Raw genomic sequence first — 22,547 nt, forward strand, 5'->3', positions numbered from 1 at the left:
ACCATGCACTGATTAAAATCACTGATTTTGTAAACCTACCTGAAACACCACTGGATTCCTCTCACTATCATCAGACATATTGATCCAAAATTTACAGAAGACTGTGATAAAATCAAGAATGCCTCACTGGATTCAACCATGTTTTATAAATAAACATTATTATTTGGAAGGGCGTACAGGCAATTCTAGTTATAATTTTAATCATCTGTGCTCGTGTTTGTAGAAAGTCAAAACTAGCAAATTATTCACAATACTATTTATCCAGTCTTGTGAATCAGTCGGGCCATGTTTGTGTCTCAGTTATTAGCTGCTTTTGCACATAAATCCTGAGGAATTGTACAAAAAAAGTCAGATTGAAAAAACTACACACAACCAATAACATGAATAATCAACATCTAAGAGGAACCAATGGTAAGATCACAGCACATAAATGGGAAATGCTACCAGGTCTCAACATTGTTGCAACCTAATATTGACTTGTAAAACCTACATCCTACAGGTCTCGGCCCTCTACTAAGCTGTCCTGTCTATACAGCCACCAAGCACGGGGTGATCGGCTTCACTCGAGCCATGGCGGTAAGGAAGGTTTTATTATGATGAAAGCCAAAGAGATAAAGAAACTAGTTTAGTGTAATAAAAGCACTATATTTAAACAGAGACACATGGTTTTTTCCTTTTAGTGCTTGTATAATATGTTTACATGTGCCTCTGAACAGTTGAAGCTTAATTGTGTGTATGTGTGTGTCTGTTACTAGTCTGCCTCTACTGCATCAGGCTATGGTATACGGGTCAACGCCGTTTGCCCAGTTTTTGTTCAAACTGACCTCTTCTCTACCATTCCTTCCAATCTGGGGCCCTACTCCCACCTGGCTGATGAAACCCAACAAGTAATAGAAAAGTTTAGGGTTTTAAGGTAAGTCTAATGCTCACAACATTTTGCTCTATGCTCAATTAAATCTTAAATCTCTGTTTGTTCTGCAGCAGGTTAACCTTAGGTGCTGACTGTCATTTTTAGACCCTTTGTTGACATCATGTTGAAGTACATTATCATGACACACACGTATGATACTGTGTAAATGCATATTCACTGAGGTGTTTTTTATTGCAGTGCGTCTGAGGTAGCAGACTGCCTCCTCGAGCTGGTGACAGATGAGACAAAGAATGGAGAGGCCGTCCTGGTGTTACCACAAGGAAGGAAATACATGACTTTTCCCTCATTGATCCAGTAGCTCTTGGCAATGACAAACCACAACACCGTCATACAGAACAAACCTGTATTGTTTCTCAGTGCAAAATAAGGACCAGTGTGTAAGATTTATGGGTATATTGGCAGAAATGGAATATAATATTCATAAGCATGTTTTCATTCACCTGAAAAGAATCGTTTTCTCACTTTAAAAATTAGCCCTTTGTAGCTACAGAGGGAGGGGGCCCCATAGGTGAAGAGAACTGGATAGTGTGTTGGAGGCAGGGCTCTGTTCTTTCTTTTGAAAGTTGTTCGCTTCCAGGTGTTAGTTTTTTGCCATTTGTTTTAAGCCTGTTTTTAGCTAGCCAAAATTAGCATCCCTGTTAAAATCACACTTAAATTGAATTATGGATGCACCTTGTTAGGAGTATGTTTTGTGTTCATGTTTTCCTGTTTAAGTCTGGTTTTGGTTCTGTGTGATTACTGAGTGACTTCCACAGGCTACTCATGGCCTCCCGAATCAAATTCAAGACACTAATGCTTGCATACAGAGCTACTACTGGGTCTGCACCCATCTACCTAAACTCCATAAAACAATTTTAAGTCCCTTCTCGGCCACTGCGCCCCTCCAACAAATGCTGCCTGGCTCTGCCATCCCTTCACACAAAGCAATCTCAGTCCTGGCTGTTCTCATCTGTGACACCACAATGGTGGAACGAGCTACCACATGCCATCAGAGCAGGGTCCCTCTCTAACTTCAAGAAGCTCTTAAAAACTCCTCTCTTCCGAGAACACTTCCTCTTATAATACCTCTAACTCCTAACCTCTAACATGCACTTCCTGTGCTCTTTTTCTATCCCCTTAAAATTATATTGTATTGATTGCCCTTTTTAACTCTTACATCTTTCCCTAGGAATTTACCCCATTGATGCGATATGTGCTATTAGCTCTTACTAGTATGTATTGTCAGTTGTAGTTCTCGTGCTGTATTGATTCTCTGTTGATGCTTGTATGTTGTTCCTCAAATGTAAGTCGCTTTTGATAAAAGTGTCTGCCAAATGAGTAAATGTAATGTAAAGGTCATGAACGCTGATCTCAGAGTAGTCATTTGTGTCTATGAAAGAACACAACATCCATCTGCTTATCCTGCATACAGGGTCGCGGGGGGCTGGAGCCAATCCCAGCCGACATCATGCGAAAGGCGGGTACACCCTGGACAGGTCGCCAGACCGGGCTCAAGTTAGACTCTGGGAAGGACATTTATCACTACAATAGTGTAATGTTTTATGGCACCAACACGACTCTTCAGCAAGCTATGAGATGAAGAAAAGAGTATATTATGGATAACATATGACTCTTAATATGGATATCAATACAGAGGCTGCTAAGAGGCCGAAAATGATGCTGTCAGCGAAGGAGAGAAAAAGAGAGTGATGAGCAAGAGACTGGACAAGACTAAATATTGGACTGGCTTTTACTTATTGGTGTGAGCTAAAAGGATGCAAGACAGATGCTTGTTAAGTCTTGTTGCTCTTGCTCGATGTTTGCTTATGTAAGTTGTCGACTTGAGCACAATCAGCCACCGGCAGAGGTTAAGCCACTAGGTATAAATCTCACGGTGATGTTAGCAAATGTACTAGATAACACACTCATACATCTTTAACGTTACTGTAAGTGTTCTTGCGTATGTTGGTGTCTAGCTTTGCTGGCTAGCTGGCTACCCAAAATTATGCTGCTGCAGGTGAAGAGCGGCTCCAGTATCGAGCCGGAGCCGGGCGAGCAGGCAAGCAGGCAACATCAGCAGCCTCTATGGCTGGCCATTAAAGATCCCAACACCACAGCACACCTACCTCACACAATTAGCCTACATTTTTTGCTCAAAACCACATTTTGTTCTTTAAACACCAACTTTACATTTTAAAATGCAAAACAACATTCTCTGCATACACAAACTCTATCAAAACATAGCAAACCTGACTCTCTCTTTCTCTTCTTGTTTTCCTCTTTCCAAGAGGACCAGATCAGTCATAGTGCAACGACTTTCTAAATACAAACATTTGATGGCATTACAAAAACAGCATTACTTTTCATGTTTCAGCCTTACCTGCATATAGCAGACAATGTGAAATCCATTGTTTTTTGTAATTCACTTTCCTTTTACTGTAAACCACCTTGCATTTTTGGCTTAAGGGGTCAAATATTAGCATTTTTGACAACAAACTATGTAAAAGTGAATGACTCATCTTTACTTTATAAAATGTAGTGTTTGAAAAAAATGTAAGTTACAGAATTACAGAAGTAAAAGCTTTATTAGCAACATGAAATTGCAACAACATAGTTTCGGCCACTATGCTCCTCCTATGAACGCCTTCTGGCTCTGCCATCCCTACACAAAGCAAGCTCAGTCCTGGCTGTTCTCATCTGTAACATCACGATGATTAAACAAATTACCACATGCCATCAGAGCAGTGGTGTACTTCTCTAACTTCAAGAAGCTCATGAAATGTCATCTCTTCCGAGAACACATCTTTTAACACATCACTAACCCCTAACCTCTGCACTTCCTGTGCTCTTCTTCTTCGATCTCCTTACAGTTCTCTTGTATTGATTGCACTGTTCGTTAATGCTTACTTCTTTCCCTAGGTATTTACCTTATTGATGCTGGGTGTGCTAATATCTCTTTCTAGTATTTATTGTCACTTGTAGATCTCTTACTGCAGGGGTTTTCAAAGTGTGAGGCGGGCTTCCCCAGGGGGGCTTCAAACAGTTTCAGGGGAGCCTCAGTGAATGGAAGTGAAACAATATGACCTTACTTATTGCACTAGTTATCAAAAGGTGATCACATAGAATAGTCTATGTGTGAGAGTTCAGAGATACAGTAGTTTTCCCATCATAGTCAGAAACTAATAAATGCCTTAGGACAGACCTTTTTTTAAACTATTTGGTGAGGTCAGAAGTTATGTCATACAGTAATATTAGGTTTTCTTGGCTAAAATGTTTGGTGCCTATGGGATCAAATAATATGATCATGATTTCATAGGCATGAAGATGTGGTAGGAGGGGGCGCCGTTTCCCAAGCTTTGTCTGAGGGGAGGCCCGCAGTCTCAGACATTGAAAAACCCTGTCTTACTGTATTGATGCTTGTATGTTTTTTTTTTCTCAAATGTAAGTTGCTTTGGATAAATGTATCAACCAAATGAGTAAATGTAAATGTAAATACACAATTACATTGAAACAAAAAATGTACAGAATGGATAGAAACAAAAATGCTTGTCCTGTTCTAATCCCTATTATCTTCAGCTTTTGGCCACATGTTCTCATCCACATCACATCTAATGTCATCTCTCACTATGCACTTTGGATAGAAACACTTACTGGTTCATGTACTCCTCCGTGGCCCTCTTCCTATCTGTGGCCCAACTATTCTTCTCCCTTGCTCAGACATTATTCTTTCTGTGTTGTTCTGTAACCACACTGGATAAAATAAAGTCCCCTTTTTGCTGCATAGTGTATGAAATTGAAAAAACTTCAATACTGACTATGTCGCTGGTTGAGATTGGAATGATCTATCTATTGATCTATTTTACCCAAATTACAATAAATTAGCTATTTCTCAATGTTTAAATGATAAGTTAATTCAGAATTGCTTATCAGCTGTTTCAATATAGATTTTGAGTTGCTACTGTAGCAGAAGTAGATGCTTTCTACATAATTTAAGGTTTGAAAATGATTTCTTTTCTGACATGTTGTGTGCTAGCATTTGTAAATAACACAAAAAACATTCATAGTTTTGGTATTGGGTAAGCTTGTGCGTAAAGAAAAACTTAGCATTTCAGAAATGGGTTAACTGACTGCATATTTAGCAGAAACAACATGAATTGTGTTACTAGTATGGTATGAACAGACCAATGTTGGGCTAATTGTGTTTAGAGTTTTTAAAATGCGACTACAGATTGGACAAAATTATGTCAGCGATTGTAAAACTGTAAAACAAACAAACAAACAAACTGTAACATGTTTCCAATGTAGGCTAGTCTAAGTGATTTGGGACAAAATCCACAAAAATACATTTCATCAATATTCTTGGACTGCTGGAGCCTTACATTAGCTTCTCATAAACTCTTGTATGTCTTTTTTTACAAATAAAGAAGACTGTGGATTTTGCAAAAATAACCCAATATAATATCCTGCAAAGGGTCATTCTGCAAAATGAATAGTTGTGCTTGAATGGTTACTTAGTACTTTAATTTCTAGCTACTTTTACTTACTTTTAAAGTACTTTACTTTTACTTTTACTTTAACTTCATTACAATGAAGAGGGAAATATTGTACATTTTGCTTCAATACATTTGTTACAGACATAGTTATTACTTTTCAGATTAAAGATTATACAAAACATATACTTGCTTTATAAAATATGGTACATTAATATAGATTCAGCTAAACAACATAATATGCAGCAGGTAACTCAGTTTTATAGCTTTGGTAGAAGTTGACAGCATCTTCCAATGCTAGCCTACCTGTTCTCTACACAAAAGCAGAAAATCTAAAAAAGGAATCAGATGAATCTTAAAAAAAATAGTAATGAAATCAATTTCCTATTAGATCAACACACTGTTTCTACTAAGCCACAGGGCATTTCTATTTTCACATATTTCCATGTTTCCTGTCCCTCTTCACAAAAAAAAAAGAAATACAGTAACTGAAACAGCGCCACTTTATGCGGACTATGGACAATAAGTTACTTTCCATAGTTTATTCCTCGTTAGTACAGTGATAAGCATCCCAGGCGGGAGACCGGTGTTCGATTCCCCGACGGGGAGACGCGTGGTGAATGAATCAGGAGGAGTTCAGAAGAAGTAGGAACTCCGACTGTTGCGGCAACTGTAGCCTTAACCACTGATTTACTGTTATCAAACGAAAACAGCGTTGAAAAGCCGACCCTCCTGCCAGCAATGTGTGAACGTGGTATCTTTGCCAGATATGACTGATGTACATGTAGCCTATAGGCTATATCTGCAATGTTGTTCTTTCATTCCATATTTATATATTTCAACATTTATTCATGTTGACTGTATGTTTGTCTACGTGTTGCACCTTATCACCACAGCAAATTCCTCATATGTGTAAAACACTACTTGGCAATAAAACTCCTTCTGATTCTGATGTCTTGCCAGTAACGTAAACGTTACACCAAAGGAGTTTCCAAACGGTTACGTATTGAAATCTTAACACCATGTGTCACAGCCTCAATCTTATCAAATCATAAACAGCTACGACCATAGCCACAATCAGTCACAGTAACAGCAACACTTATATGCCTCTTTCCTGTTATCAGTCAGGTTTCCTCAACTAAATGAGTGTTTCCGCCCGGTCTCGAACCGGGGACCTTTCGCGTGTTAGGCGAACGTGATAACCACTACACTACGGAAACTACATACACACTATAAAAACCACAGATTATGATAATATTTTGTATTATAATATTATATAGCCTATATTATACAATAATACATGACGTTGTTGTCAAGTTGTCAAGTATCTCCAACAAAAACAAGAAAAAGTAGCTCTATTTTGGCCTGAGGAGCTCCGTTGTTAGAAACAATGACAGCTTTCAAAAAGATTTAATAGCCTACTTTGTTGAAGCGAGTGGGACTCCGGACCCATTAGTCTATTGTAATGGAGATTTTTCAAGCCACACAGTTCTCTGTTGAGTGTGAGTGAGGTTCTTCTTTTATACAGTCTATGGTTCTGTACTATTAGGGGCAATTGCAGAGGAGTTGAAGTAAAAGTAGCATACAATGAAAGTAATCAAGTTATCATTCAACTATTAATTTTGCAGGGAAAAGTGTGTGCCTTCATTTATACATCCATCATTGGAAAGCAGCAGATCACTAATGCAGACTATATTTTTATTAACATATTAAGATATGAAATTATGTTGAAACAAAAGTAATCTGACTACATATAAACGTCCCTCATCCTCTGCATTCTTGAATATAGAAAGAAAACAGGTTCCCACTTGCAAAAATATTGCTCCATAGTGTTCAAAAATGCAAAACACACTAGATTAAATGTGTATCCCACTTGATTTCTTTAAATTTTTCTAAACTTCCGCTATTGTCATCTTTTCCTCCACAGAAAGAATAAGTTTGGTTTCCTTGTTAAGAAACATGTAAAATGGAGAGCCAGTGAAACTATATTCTTTGGTTGATGTTTAACATAAAGCACTTTGGTGTGTTCTTCCGTGTCCGTCCGTATAAAAGCCCGCTAACATTTCTCGATTCAACATTTTTTTTATTTCCTCCTCTCTTCTAAAATGACATTAAATGGTAAAAGCGCAGTAGTGACCGGAGCAGCGTGGGGATAGGAAAAGCAATAAAGGAAATACTCTTACAAAACAGTGCAAAGGTAAAGTTTGCAAAGTCAACATAGCCCAGCCTATACTGTGTGTACAATCTTGTAGGTATCTGTGTATGTTTATTGTGCATACGTTCAGCATTAAAGCTAAATTACAAGCAAAGAGCCAACAGTTTTATAATAAATGTGTATATTTAAAAGAAGACGGTAAAATAGAGTCCATACAATAACATTTAATAATGAAAATCTGTTTCATTAATAGTTGCATTTAATTTAAAAAGGTTTACAAGAACAGTGAGATACAAAACAAAGAGTTCAAGAGTTTATACTTTTCTATTTTACATCAAGTTAACAGTATGTTTGGCAGTTAATCATGGCTTAGATATGGGTTAGAGTACTTACCTGTATTTCTTTTTGTGACATGTAAAAGTGATAAACCAACTAGGTGAATTCAGCTATATTGGGACAGTTTTTGTAATTCTATATTATGATATTGTTCTCATCTTACATTTTAAAACATAACCTATCATATGATTTCATTTCTGAATTCCTTGAGATGTCTACTTTCTACATGAGAAGAAATTTAGTGAGTGTGTTATTTTGACAAAGCCTGGTTCACAATTTTGTTGTAATTGAGACAAAACTAATTTCCACTAACGTGTTTAGTAATTTGGAACACAGTGTAGGCTCTTGCTTTTAATCAGAATCGGCTTTATTGCCAGGTATGTGTCCACATACGATTGAATTTGACTCAGGATTGTACATTGCTCACGATGTGCGTACTTATACAATAAAGGATGCAGGAGTCAACTCTAATGACATATTTAAAAAAGTATTTTAAACTTTTTCTTAACCATAAATTAAATTAAATAAAATTAAATACATGTCTAAGGTTATTTGATATTAGCCAATGATTTGTTATGATAACTAAGGCAAACTATTGATTCAGATGTTAAAATTATTTAAGACTCCAACTTTTTTTCAAAAATATTTATATTTATATTTATTTATCTGTTTCTTCGGTGCCATTATATTCTGCAACAGACCATAAAATCATCATGGTTAAGAATATAACCATAAATTAAACAAAGTGAGTAGGCTACACCTCCATGCATCATCATTGCTGCTAGATTAGACTGAATTATTTGTTATGGCACACTAAGCATACTAAACATTTGCTTTATTGTTTGTCATTGTCGGAAGATTATTGGAATTTGACCAAATTATAAGGCCTTCTACACATAATATGGGGTATTCACATCATTAGCATCTAACTCTGTCTACTTACAAGTTCACTGTAGGCTACATCTCTGTGGTTCTGTGTTGACATTCAGGTTATATGAATCCACACTAATGATGACATTTCATTTTAACAGCCTTTTAACACTGTCCCAATTTACCTGGAATATGCTGTCCCACATTACCACCCCATGTTGTGTAATTTGGTACAGAAAGAAAATTTAAACATAATTTCAAAACCACATATTTTTATTTTGGTACACTAGTACACCATACATGGTTTGTCATATCCACAGTATATATTAGTCATCAGATTTTATACCCTTATATTAAAATCAAGCTAAAGCATTTGCCTTGTCTGTTAACTCTTCCTTTTTTGGGTTAAAACACGGTTTGATGCAGATGTGATGACACATGAATTATGTCATGTACATTCAGAGCAAGGTCTTAACACCAGTACAACAGCTATAACTTACACTTTTCAGTGCAGAAGTAAAATGCTGTTTTATTATGCTGTCCCAAAACGCAAGCTGCACTAAAACAAAGTCTAGCCACAGAAGTCAGTAAATGCTGACAGTTCAGTATTGCATTTTATCCCATCTATGGAAACAGTCCAAAAATGCAGCCTTGAAAAGAACGAATGAAGAGATGTCCATTGTAGCTCTCTGACAGACCTTCACCTTAACAGGTAGCTCTCCTGTACAGCAATATATAGCAACTCCAGGGAAGAGTCTGAAAGCATTCGACAAACAGTACGGCCAAGAGAGAACGCTGTTCCTAAACTGTGATGTTGAATCAGAGGAGCAGATCAGAGGCAACACACTCACACACACACACTTGGAAGACATAGCTGGAGTCAAATTTCCCAATCCTATCGCCAGACAAGAACACAGATTGGACAATTCTTCAAAACCAAATTATCCCATTCGAACTTTACTCCTGTTGATACTGGGCTGCATGTACTAGAGCAGATTTTTTATATATGTTATCTTTATCACGTCACACAGTACAACATGGAGTTACATATATAAGTGTACAAAAATAAAAATGCAAAAGGGAGTTTTTTAAAATATAAAATGCTAAAAATGTAAAATCAAAGTGGTATTACAGTAACAAGAGAAACACGAGCATATTTGTGCAAATGATCCTTGAGCCCATCTGTGGTAAATTTGGTATAGGTATAAACAAGATATCAGCACCTAAGGTTAACCTGCTGCAGAACAAAAAGTAGAAAAAATTTAATGACTCAGGTTAATATCCCAAACTTTTCTACTAATTGTTGGGCTGCATCAGCCAGGTGGGAGTATGGCCCCGGCCTGGAAGGAATGATAGAAAGGAGGTTAGTTTGGACACAACGGGCATTGACCCGTATGCCGTAGTCTGATGCAGTAGAGGCAGCCTAGTAACAGACACACAAATACAACAATTAAGCTTCAACTGTTCAGAGACACAACGTAAACAATCACTAAAAGAAAAAAGGAAACCAGTCAGTATCTGGTGTGACCACCATTTGCCTCATTCAGTGCAACACATCTCCTTCACATGGAGTTGGTCAGGTTGTGGAATGTTGGTCCACTCCTCTTCAATGGCTGTGCGAAGTTGCAGTCAGATCAAGACCCCGATGAGGACGACGAGCATGCAGATGAGCTTCTCTGAGACGGTTCCTGACAGTTTGTGCAGAAATTCTTTGGTTATGCAAACCAATTGTTGCAGCAGCTGTCCGGGTGGCTGGCCTCAGACGATCTTGGAGGTGAAGATGCTGGATGTGGAGGTCCTGGGCTGGTGTGGTTACACGTGGTCTGGGGTTGTGAGGCCAGTTGGATGTACTACCAAATTCTCTGAAATGCCTTTGTAGACGGCTTATAGTAGAGAAATGAACATTCAATTCACAGCCGACAGCTCTTGTGGACATTCCTGCAGTCGGCATGCCAATTGCACGGTCCTTCAAAACTTGCGACATCTGTGGCTTTGTGCATTTTTGAGTGGCCTTTTATTTTGGCCAGCCTAAGGAACACCTGTGCAATACCCATGCTGTCTGATCAGCATCCTGATATGCCGCACCTGTGAGGTGGATGGATTATCTCAGCAAAGGAAAAGTGCTCACTTACACAGATTTTGACAGATTAGTGAACAATATTTGAGAGAAATAGGCCGTTTGTGTACATGGAGGAAGTCTTAGTTCTTTGAGTTTAGCTCATGATGAATAGGGGCAAAAACAAAAGTGTTGCGTTTATTTTTTTGGTCAGGGTAAAATATAGGTGATGTGATCATATATTTTTGTTCTGGCCAAAAGCCTGGCAGCCAAGTTCTGCACAGTCTGGAGTCGATCAATAAATGTTTGGGTCAAGCAAGTAAAAAGGCTGTTGCAGTAATCCAGGCGTGATGATATAAAGGTTTTAGTGATGAAATTACATATGAAAACTGTAAAATGTAAAACTTTCTGTTGCTGGCCTCTGTCTGGCGTGCGCAATGATGATGCAGTGAAAACTGACGATTCTCTCTGACCAATCAGTAGTCTCCCATGTTTTCACATCACATTTTAGTTTCGCCTCAGCTCGCTTGGAACCTCGATGGAGGTGATACGAAAAAAAGTACCTGCAGTGGAAAAGTGGCTAAAGATTATATTTCTGATATATTTCTAAGCTGGTAAAAACATGATTGCATAAGCTTTGTGGTGTGCTGCTCAAAACCAAAATTACTGTCAAACCAGATGGCAAGATTATGATTCACGAGGGAACCAGCAGATGGCAGTATTTTAAGTAAGTGAACTCAGCATTCCAGGGTCTGTGGATTTTTAATGGGCAGGTACATCTGTGCGTCATCAGCATAAATATGAAAAGAGACACTATGTTTCTGGATAATGTGTCCTAGAGGAAGCATTCGTAAGGAAAATAAAGACCGACAAGAGGAAGACAAGACCGACCCCTGAGGCACACCATAATTAACTGAACAGAATGAAGAGACATAGTTATTTACAGAGACACAGAACCTCCTAATTGGATTGGTAGGATGAAAACCATTCTAAAGCTGTACCAGAGTGCACAACATGATGTGATCAATGGTGTCAAGATGCCTGCATCCAAATCCAAATTTACTTCAAAGTGTTAGAATAGCATAAAAAAGAATATATAAAATAAATTTTTAGAATAAAAAATGTCTCTGTGCTACGTTTTTTGTTAATGCTCTTTTCTTTTATTGGGAAAAACAAACAAACACATATGCAGTACATGGTGGGCTTTACCTGGCATGGATGCAGTGTTGATAATGACCCCTCCCCGACCACCACTCAAGCAATCTGATTGGTTCATAGTAGTGAGCGCATACAACGGGTATGACGTCGAATTCCTTTGCACAGATCCGTATCACTCTGCGACAAACAGCGTTCGAGTTATAATCTGAGCTTCGTGGGGGTCTCACTGCTGGCCGGCAGCACACAGTAGCAAGCATATCATATAAGTTCAAGTTACCAAAGTCAGTATACTGACGCTGGACAGTTTTTTGTGGCTGCACAACAAACGGCAATGTACGGAAGCCCTAAGCAGCCATCGATTCATATTTCTATTTTACTACATTTTCCTTTGATAACGGGATAATTATCTTGTGATCTTGAGATAACGACTGTTGTTTTCTCGTGATAACGGGATAATTTTCTCGTGATTCGAGATAACTAAACAGTAGTTTCACACGTTTCTTAATGGGAATTTCGAGATGCTTTTATTGTCACTGATTAGCTCAGTTGGTAAGGTACAGGACTTCTGGTCTTAATATTGTGAGTTTGAGCCTCATGGAAGATTTTAATTTTTTTTTTTTTATCTTTTCCATATTCATCTCCAACATAGTTGTTATGAAGATGACTGATTCACATGCTCACAATTAAGCACGTGCTGGAGTGTGCGCATCCCGGCAGTTGGTCCACATTCATAAATCTATGGACTTTTCATTTCCCCATCATTCCCAGGCAGAGGAAATTCATCCGCTTCTCATTCAGGGGAATCTATTTAACTACACATTTCCTGACTGCTATTTCAAAACCTTTGAAAACCTTTGCGCTCTACCAACTGAGCTAACTACTGACTCAGCAAATTACCACAAAATTATCATGAAGAAACGCACCTGCTGACTCCTGTATTCAGCTATGGCTCGTTATCAAGGGAAAACGAATAAAAATAAATAAATTGAGTCGATGGCCGCTTAGGGCTTCTGTAGCAACGTGCAAATAAATATAAATAAATAGTTCTAATAATTCTAGCCTTGGATGTATGTTGCTTAGCAAATAAAGTCAAATTGTAGTGCGTCTGTTAGCCTACTTTCTTTTTGCCATACTTGGTAACCGTTTTAAAAAAGCAATAGCTCACTTGGTGTTTGCCCCTCCACTTCGCGTTGGCCCGGCAACTCCCTTAACTGTGATATAATAAACGTATACCATTGCATGTCGTGAGATATTGTAACAATACCCTGCAAGTACCTCAAAGGTGAATTTAAGTTCAGTTCTTGAGAAAATGTACTTTTCTCCAGCACTTTACCTTGGCACTGTTTTGTAGGAGTATTAGTAACCAAAGAAAATTTACTAGTAAGAATTATAATGCTACCAGTTACTATTTAAATATGTACTAGTAACTAATGAATAGTAAAATGGAAATTTTTAGTAGTAACTATTCAAATAGTAACTAGGAACTAATAAGTTGGTGATATCTGAACTACAAAGCCTCATTGATTTCAATAGCAAAACTCTTCAATTAGTTACTAGCAACAGAAAAATTGTTACTCATAACTGAAGGATTACTTACTAGTTACTAAAAATTGTTACTAGTACTTCATTTTACTAGTATCTAATTAATTGTTACTAGTTAAAAGGGAATAGTTACTAGTAGCTAATAGAATAGTTACTAGTAACTTACGAATAAGTACTAGTAGCTTTTAAATAGCGACTAGTAAGTTTTAAGGAATAAATGTTTAAACGGCTTGATAAAAATAATCATGTCAATGTGTGCACGTCCTTAACACATTTGTCTATTAAATAGTCACACCAAATAGTCATTACACAAATTAAGATTCTGGATTATGGACTATACAAAAACCTTACGCTTCAGCGCCATAATGAATTACGGCAAGCTAGCTTGGTAGTCTCAGCAAAGAACTTACATATATCATGTCAGAGGATCTGAGGAGACCGAAGAAGACGTTGTCGGAGAAAGCGAGGAAGAGAAAATGAGAGACTGACCAGACACTCGGGTCAAGAGTAAATATCAGACTGGCTTTTACTCGTTGGCATGAGCTAAAGAGCTGAAACTAAGCAACTTTCATCAGAAAGAACAAAGCCCTTTCTCAGAAGTGTTCTCAGAAGAGATGAGTTTTCAAGAGCTTCTTGAAGTTAGAGAAGGACAACCCTGCTCTGATGGCGTGTGGTAGCACGTTCCACCATTGTGGTGTCACAGATGAGGACAGCCGGGACTGAGATTGGTTTGTGTGAATTTTTTCCATCTGACTTCTTTGTATAATTTCTGAGAATCTATCTCAGCTAATAATATATATATAAATATATATTATTAATATATTATTATATTAATATATATTATTAGCCCCCGCGACCCTGTACGCAGGATAAGCGGTTGACGATGGATGGATGGATGGATGGATATATTATTAGCTGCTATAGCTATATAATAATGTTTATTTATAAAACATGGTTGCATCCAGTGAGTCATTCTTGATTTTATCACAGTCTGCTGTAAATTTTGGATCAATATGTCTGATGATAGTGAGAAGAATCCAGTAGTGTTTCAGGTAGGTTTACAAAATCAGTGATTTTAATCAGTGTCAAGTTGCAAGTACAGTGATAACTATTCCAGCTAGGCTCTTGAGTGTGGGTGCCACGAGATGGGGGGCAGTTTTTAAATTTTCAAAGTTATGAAGTAATTGTCAAATTTACTGCAATGTGTGTCAGCTTTTTAGAATATGTAAACAAAATGTCGGTGTGCCATTTTTTCTTAATGAATTAAAATGATGCTGTTTTTTTATTATTTATAAAAACAAACACATCTGCAGTACATGGTGGGCTTTACCTGTAATGGATGCAGTGTTGACGATGATCCCTCCCCGACCTCCAGTCAACTTGTTCATGTGCTCCAGAGCCAGGTAAGTCCCCCTGATGACCCCCACCTACAACACAGAATGGTTAAAGACGTTTTTGGTGTTTTGGTGTTGACAGTAGAAATCTCTTTTTTGTTCATAAACACAGTGATGGCCGCTGCAGGTCGTCCTTTGAGTACTAAATGTTGTGAAATGAAACACAGGAAGATGAATGTAAAATTTAACAAATACAAAATGTTCTTGCTTGCAGTGTTGGAAGATATAATTCATGAAACACTGCATACACAAATACAGTGTGTTGTGGTGTAATTTCCCTTGTGGGAGTGGTGCAGCCGAGTACAAGTAATGATCATAATCCCCACCAGAGGTGGTTTGTTACTCTTTTTCACTTCTTACAAGGTTTATGGAGACAGTTTTCTCCCACGCAGTCTCATTCGCAATGCCGGCATTATTGCACAGGATGTCTATTCCTCCGAAGGTTTCAGCAGTTTTCTGAAAGGCAGCTTGAGAGAAGAAAAAACTGTTAGTGGTTAACTTTTCATAACCAAGAACCCCTATATACATATGCTTAGACAGTTGCAGAACCTTTTGATGAGTATGATAAGTCAGTTGATGAATTAGTCCATCGTCTGAATATTTATATGGTAACAATATTGATAATCCATGAATCAGTCAAGACATTTTTTAAAGACTTTTTTTTATTGATAAATAAATCATTAAAAAAAAAAAAAAGACTAATAGTTTATTGCAGCAGTAACAGTTACTGACATGAAATTTTTATTAATTAACTTCATGGAATGTAGACTAAAGTCCTGGTGTGATTGATTAGCTTCATGCATTTCCACGCTCCTCAGCACCTCCCCCACTTGTCTACTTTATTTGTTGTGCATGTTACCTTTGATCTGCTCCTCTGATTCAACATCACAGATGTGGAACAAAGTTCTCTCCAGTCCGTACTCTCTTTTGAGGGCTTCCATTAATTTCTTTCCTTCAGTTTCATTCACATCCAAGAGGGCTACCTGTACAGGTGAAGGGCCATAACATATACTCATGACACACTCAGTTGCCTCGTAAAAATATTTTTTTACATTGTTTTATTTAACTTTTCACTAGTTATCTGTACTTATTTATGTCCTTGTGCTGCTGAAAAAACAATCAATAAATCAAAAAAAGGCTTATCTAATCATATCTTATATCTATTCTACCTTTATTGATTTTAATGGGGTGAAAACTACATGTACTTAAATTCACCTCCAAGGTACTTGCAGTCTATTGTGCTTGAACATTTATATTTTATGCTACTTTATACTTCTACTCTACTACATTTCAGAGAGAAATATTTTACTTTTCAATCAAATAATGTAATAGTATAACACTGACACTAGCAACTCTGCATTATGAGTACTTTTACTTTAAAAACTTGTACATTTTGTTGCTAATACTTCTGTTCTTTCACTTAATTTATATTTTGAATTCAGGACTTTATGCTGTAGTACTGCCACTTTTACTTAAGGCTTTACTTAGAGCCATGATTTAAATACTTCTTCCACCACTGAAAACAACTAATAACTGTAGCTGTTAAATAAACGTAGTAGAGTTAAAAGCACAATATTTCCCTATAAATAATTAGTGGAGTGGATCTTTAAAGTAGTATAGCATCGAAATACTCAAGTACAATAGCCTGCAAGTAGCCTGCCTCAAAGGTAAATTTAAGTACAGTACTTCAGAAAATATAGGCTACTTAGATTCCACTTTACCTTGGCACCGTTTTGCAGGAGCATCTCAGTCATTGCTTTTCCTATTCCCTGCGCTGCTCCGGTCATTATTGCAATTTTACCATTTAATGCCATTTTAGTTGTTCAGTCAGAGAATAAGCTCTGTTGAGTCCCCTGCAGGAGATGTAATAATGAAGAATTGAGAGAACTCAATGTCTTTTTAAACTGATACTGCCACTGAGGACATACCCAGAAGCGTCAGGGCTGGACTGGGACCAAAAAAATCATCCCCTGCATATTTGGCCCAGGCGGCCCCCCACAATCTGTTGGGACACCACTCACCAATACACCATCCTTGCAGTCCTCTTAAAGATGTGTACATACTGTAATATTACCCCCAACCACTATAAAACTGAGTAGTAAGTGACTTGAATAAGTGTACCAGTGCAAGTGGATGAATGTAGGGTACTCATTCGCACTCATTTACAGACTCCCTGGTGATCTGAGGTTGCCATGGATTACAAGTACAAGTAATTGTCAAAGAAATAAAACACTGCTAGAAGTCACAGTATCATTTCAAATTATTATTAGGTCCAGAATTGTTGGAATTCCCTGACAAAGCTACACAGTTTCAATAATACTCGGAATGAGCAAACTGCTGATTAATTAATTAATAGAGAAATTTAGCAGGCAGAAATATATAACAATTGTGGAAATAAATAGGGTAGAAATGCAAAGGAAGAATAAAACAGACAAAAATATTAAAACACATACATAAATAAACACTTAAAAAATAAGTAATTAATAAATAAAGTTGAAGATTATAACTGACAATAAATAAATAAAGTAATTATTACAAAGGTAAATAAATAAAGAAGCTTATTAAATAAATTATTAAATTAAACTGATAACTACTTACTTTTACTTTTATCAAATGCTTAAAACTAAGAACTTTACAAGAGTTGACTGTGGAAAGGAGTTTGATTAAAAACACACAAATAGAGTTTAAGAACATATTAAAGTTAGGACACAGAAATCAGAGGTAACCAAGCCCTCTCCCTGGAGACACGCCACAGGCAACTAAAACACAGTGCCATGAGCTGCTTCTTCTCTCTTCTCTTCGCTCGTTTCTCGGCATGCTTGCACTCAGCACCGTGTCTTGTGCTCCGTGTCCAAGCAACGCCAACGCCAACGTACTTAGCCATATTCACGCGAACCTTCGTTGAATTTACTTTCTTTTGTTTTGTTTGTTAAGAGTTATCAGACCGTTTAGGCCATGCAACTTTGAATTCAAGAACAACCAAGTTCCCTTTTAAGCTTTATTTCACTGGAATTAACTTCCGCCGCTCCCAGCAAAGTTCGGAACCAGCCACGTAAGTTACTTACACTAACTGTAACACCGAGGACATCAACCAACGAACTAAGCCAGACGAACGGCCTGTCACTGCAAGTTTTCTTCAACCACAATCGGACTTATCCAAGGACACAAGCCAAGGACCTGAGCGCTAACTAGTCGTGGGGCTGCCCAAACACCAAGCGGCTAAGAAACAACAAGCAGTAAGACAAACAAACTACATTCTATGGTCGAGGTGAGGTCCTTTATCTTTAATCCTTTAGCCTAAACCCCTAGCCAGATTAACTTGGTTATGATCAGAACTTGCGTCCATTCGTCTCTTATTCCCTTAGAATTAGATTCTTTCCCACAGTAGACCAACTAAATTCACATTAACTCTGAATATTATTTTCACTGATTGCATTCTGGTTGTTTAATCATTATTGTTGTATGTGTAGTATACAGTGCTTGCGCATTTGGCTCATAACAGTTCAAAATAGCACTGTAGCAGCAGGACAGAGGGTCAGTAACCTTCTACGGGGAGAGTAGTGATTGGTGGTTATGTAGGGACTGAACCCTTCTATAGAATTTGACCTCTAACCCCTTGTTTTGTTACCTCAGAATAGTACTGTACCCTTCTATGGGTTTGACCTTTTACTTTGCAGACTTACACCCATCTCTGGTACCTAACAACAGATACCTAAACATGTCCTATATAAGCTATGTTTGATGTACAGAGAGACAGAGTGGCCATCGGGCTGGGTCACTCTCCAAGCTGCTGTAGAGCTTGTAATTGATGCTGAACTCCTTGATGTAATAAACTTTTATGATCAAGAACAGTGTCAAGCGGATTTCTTCTCAACACATCATCGCAGCATTATTGTTTGGACACCACATATGTCTTTGATATATTTAACCTCACTGTGTATTCACTTTAGTTAGTTAATAAATTTCACCTTAATCACAGGAACTGTGTGTGTTTGTGTACTGTTTAAATCCAGGTCACTGGACGGAGGATTCACGACTTTGATATGAGACTGGCTGATTAAACTGACTCTAAATGATTAGCAATTGTTGACTAACTGATCACTAGTGAATAATTGTGTAATTATTAAAGCTATACCCAAGGAGTCCTAAAGCCTTGGGCAGACAGCAAATTTTAGGTGGTGCCCTCAAAACAAGTGAAAATGATAATATTTCCAAATATTATTATTCATAACTTTGGTAGGTTTGCTACACCTTCATGCAGCTGTGTGCATGAAGTTGCTTGTCAAAGTCACTTTTGTGAACTGACCAATCACAGCCTGGATGGGGCGGGACATTAAAAAATGTTTGAGGTGCTACAGCAAACATTTGAACTGTTGAACTCGTTGTTCCGCGTGAATGGTTAATATGTCTAAACGTTGTTTAAATTATGGTGGGGGGACATGAAATTAAAAAGGGGGAAGATGAATATGTTTTCAGTCTTCAGTTTTAACAGCAGTAAATCAAAGTTTTTTATGTATAAAATGGGACTGCACTGTTTCCAAAGTTCTGCCCAGAAGAACAGGGAAGAAGCAGAAGGATTAAGAAGTAAAAGAGAGAGCAAGCACTCTATGAAGTGCTTATAAAGTGGTTTTAGTAATTTTCACAAAATTAGCAATAAACATAAGAATCACTTGTGCATCACCCACTATGTAACGAACACAACAGAATGACCATAAATACACATTTATCATGGTACAAGGTGGAGACCTTTACGCAGGGACTAGTCTACATGCTTGCAGTTATTCATGATTCAGCAGTAAGAATCACAGTCTGCCCCCCTCATCCTCCCTCCCCTCTTCCCTCCTGGGGAAAAAAAAGAGCTCCCCCGAAAGCTATAGGGTGAATTCAGGTATATTGGAACAGTTTTTGTAATTCTATCTTGTGATCTCATTCTTGTTATGAATTTCGAAAAGGTAACCCAACATATGATATATTTCTGAATTCCTCAAGATGTCTGCTTTCTATATGTGAAGAAATTAAGTGTGTACAATATTTTGACAAAGCATGGGCAACCATTTTGTTGTAGTTGACACAAAACTCATTTTCATTTTACATGTTTGGTAATTTGGGACACAGTTACAGTTTATTAGTGTATGCCCTTGCTATTAATCCTATTGACATATTTCAAAAAGCATTTCAAACCTATTTCTTAACCATAAATAAAATTAAATAGAATAAAATATATGTCTAACTGTTACTTGATATTATGTATTCACCTATCATTTGTTGTGATAGCTGTATTTATTATTACTTCAACCAATGTCATCAGTCTAGACTATTGATTAAGATGTTGAAATGATTAAAGACTCCAACATGTTGTCAAATGTTTATTTTATTGATTTATCTGTTTGTCTGACATAAATTATGTCATGTGATTTTTGTTATGTGCAAGGTCTAAGCACCAATTACTTTGACTAAAACTTTTTAGGGGAGAAGTAAAATTCTGTTTTCTTATGCTGTCCCAAATGTCCCAATATACCTGAATAGGGTATATTTCACACACTGGCCTAAACTATGTCTAATCTGTTCAATTAATATTTTCATCTTCAGTTATTGCCACTGGCATTTTGTCCCGTCAGGTTACAGCTGAATAAATAGGCTATTTCAAATGAATGTAATGGCCTAAAGAAGAATTCCAGCACTTTATCATTCGTTAAGGAAATCCCAGTGTAAATGATGGATGAGCAACGCTGTATAAAATATAGGCTAATATTGTAAATGTATTGATTCTTCCTCCACTCCTGCCTTTTAACATAGCATAAATAGCCTATCATGATCTGCGTTGACACACATACTTATAGATCCACCCGATTAAAACGGAGGCTCTGCCTTCATTTACCCGTTGCCATGGTGAATTGTAGTATCGGAGCTCCATTGAGCATGGCTTTTTTTTTTTTCATCCCCACGCACGCGCTTCGATCAGGGCCCCTTTTCATAAAGCGCGTGATTAGTGAAAATTTTGAGTGTATGAAGCCTGAGATGAGGGAAACTCTGGGTTTTCTGTTTCAGAGAGCGAGATCAGATAAACCCTGTAACTCCGGCAACTGATGCTGTTCCCGAGGAGGTTTGGTTCACAGGATAAGTTGGAAAATCGTCAGTTTCTCTCTAACTCCTCCTGCGGAGCCATGAGGCGGCTGTCTGACACTGTCTGAAATATTTACCGTAGGTTTCGGGGGAGCTCTTTTTTTAAGAGAAAAGAGGCTTTGATTCTTAGGCTACTGCTGAACAACAACAACAACTTATTATTATTATGTTGCCATTTTGCTACAATTACGCTTCACACAACAGCTGTGTTTTTTGCGACCTGTCCTTTCTTTTCTCCTTGAGAGGGCAGAATTTAGAAAGTTGCGCGACGCTGCGGAGAGCCCCCAGCTGCAGTAGTGCGTAGGCTAATATTCGTCCAGCCAGAGGGAACAATCACGAACCGTTCACTGCTCACCGGTCTTAATAGCGACACAGGAACACAAGCAACACAAGGAGTGAGGCGCTGGAGCGCACAGGGACAGGAGATCGCGGAACGATCTGTGGACGGTTGGTGATCATTCCCTCTGGCTGCATGTAGTCTGACACTCCTTATTTTACGAATGGATCCATGATGATAGAGAAATTTAGAAATTAATGGCAATAAAGCATGCTGTCAATATTTTAGAGACCCCCCAAAATATCACAGATCATGCTTTTAGGGGAGCTGATGTCTTATTAAGGGGGACTAAGCTCCATCTGGACCTCATGGACCGATTGTAAAGTCACAGTCCGACCAGTAGATTATTAGTAGCCCATTAATAGTTTGCAGCGGAAGATGTGTCTAGGTTCAAACTGACTGTAAAGTTTTAGACTTCTATTTTATAAAATCTTGCTCATTTCGTATTTAATGAAATTATGTCAAAACACACTCAGACTATCAGCAAATAATAACGGAAACTTAGGCTACTGTGAAACTACATATCTTTGTTTCAGCTGCACTACAGTCATCCTCACTCAGAAATATTCACATCATATCCAACATGATTAGGCCAACTACCATATGGATGTTCCAATATGTGCAACTACAATATGAAATATTAGCCTACTGTCCATTGATCAGTTTTGTAGGCTACAGATTAGTGTTGCCTATACTGCAGCAATGTAAGTGCAACTGTTTCCAACCAGACATCTGCCTTACACTGTAAAACCTAACACCTTGTTTCAACATAAATACAGTGGGTACGGAAAGTATTCAGACCCCTTTAAATTTTTCACTCTTTGTTTCATTGCAGCCATTTTCCAAAAATCAAAAAAGTTCATTTTATTTCTCAGTAATGTACACTCAGCACCCCATCTTGACAGAAAAAAACAGAAATGTAGAAATTTTTGCAAATTTATTAAAAAAGAAAAACTGAAATATCACATGGTCATAAGTATTCAGACCCTTTGCTCAGTATTTAGTAGAAGCACCCTTTTGATCTAATACAGCCATGAGTCGTTTTGGGAAAGATGCAACAAGTTTTTCACATCTGGATTTGGGTATCCTCTGCCATTCCTCCTTGCAGATCCTCTCCAGTTCTGTCAGGTTGGATGGTAAACGTTGGTGGACAGCCATTTTCAGGTCTCTCCAGAG

General features: G+C 37.7%; 3 protein-coding genes and 1 non-coding gene across 5 annotated transcripts in view; 2 read left to right on the forward strand and 2 right to left on the reverse strand.

Moving 5' to 3' along the window:
* The first annotated feature begins 502 nt into the window (after positions 1-502).
* On the forward strand, positions 503-2,197 carry LOC123963500 (15-hydroxyprostaglandin dehydrogenase [NAD(+)]-like). The gene is made up of 3 exons (XM_046040403.1): positions 503-576; positions 756-913; positions 1,109-2,197. The coding sequence occupies exons 1-3, from the start codon at positions 571-573 to the stop codon at positions 1,227-1,229; spliced, it is 285 nt and encodes a 94-aa protein (XP_045896359.1). The 5' UTR covers positions 503-570; the 3' UTR covers positions 1,230-2,197.
* A 4,350-nt stretch (positions 2,198-6,547) lies between these two features.
* trnav-aac lies at positions 6,548-6,620 on the reverse strand. The gene has a single exon. It is a non-coding gene; the product is annotated as a tRNA-Val (tRNA).
* A 3,411-nt stretch (positions 6,621-10,031) lies between these two features.
* Positions 10,032-16,725, reverse strand: LOC123963063 (15-hydroxyprostaglandin dehydrogenase [NAD(+)]-like). Its single transcript, XM_046039586.1, has 5 exons — positions 16,633-16,725; positions 15,771-15,894; positions 15,272-15,378; positions 14,834-14,944; positions 10,032-10,184 (listed from the first exon to the last, which is right to left on the reverse strand). The coding sequence occupies exons 1-5, from the start codon at positions 16,723-16,725 to the stop codon at positions 10,032-10,034; spliced, it is 588 nt and encodes a 195-aa protein (XP_045895542.1).
* Positions 16,726-17,968: 1,243 nt separating this feature from the next.
* LOC123963840 (15-hydroxyprostaglandin dehydrogenase [NAD(+)]-like) overlaps positions 17,969-22,547 on the forward strand; it is a 15,449-nt gene continuing 10,870 nt past the window's right edge. Inside the window, exon 1 of one of the 2 annotated variants that reach the window (XM_046040910.1) lies at positions 17,969-18,179. The gene's annotated coding sequence lies outside the window, so the exon portion shown is untranslated. Of the gene's footprint in view, positions 18,180-21,423; positions 21,482-22,547 lie in introns of those variants that run through there. The other variant, XM_046040911.1, reaches the window with a different exon arrangement.

Source organism: Micropterus dolomieu, linkage group LG23 (genome assembly GCF_021292245.1).
Source record: "Micropterus dolomieu isolate WLL.071019.BEF.003 ecotype Adirondacks linkage group LG23, ASM2129224v1, whole genome shotgun sequence".
Classification (NCBI taxonomy): domain Eukaryota; kingdom Metazoa; phylum Chordata; class Actinopteri; order Centrarchiformes; family Centrarchidae; genus Micropterus; species Micropterus dolomieu.

Coding starts and splice junctions, on each gene's coding strand:
- LOC123963063 (XM_046039586.1), bottom strand. CDS start 16,725: ATGGCATTAAATGGTAAAATTGCAATAATGACCGGAGCAGCGCAGGGA. Junction 14,945..15,271: donor AAACTGTCTCCATAAACCTT/GTAAGAAGTGAA, acceptor TCTGTGTTGTAG/GTGGGGGTCATCAGGGGGAC. Junction 10,185..14,833: donor TTACAGGTAAAGCCCACCAT/GTACTGCAGATG, acceptor GTCTGTTACTAG/GCTGCCTCTACTGCATCAGA.
- LOC123963500 (XM_046040403.1), top strand. Junction 914..1,108: donor GAAAAGTTTAGGGTTTTAAG/GTAAGTCTAATG, acceptor TTTTTATTGCAG/TGCGTCTGAGGTAGCAGACT.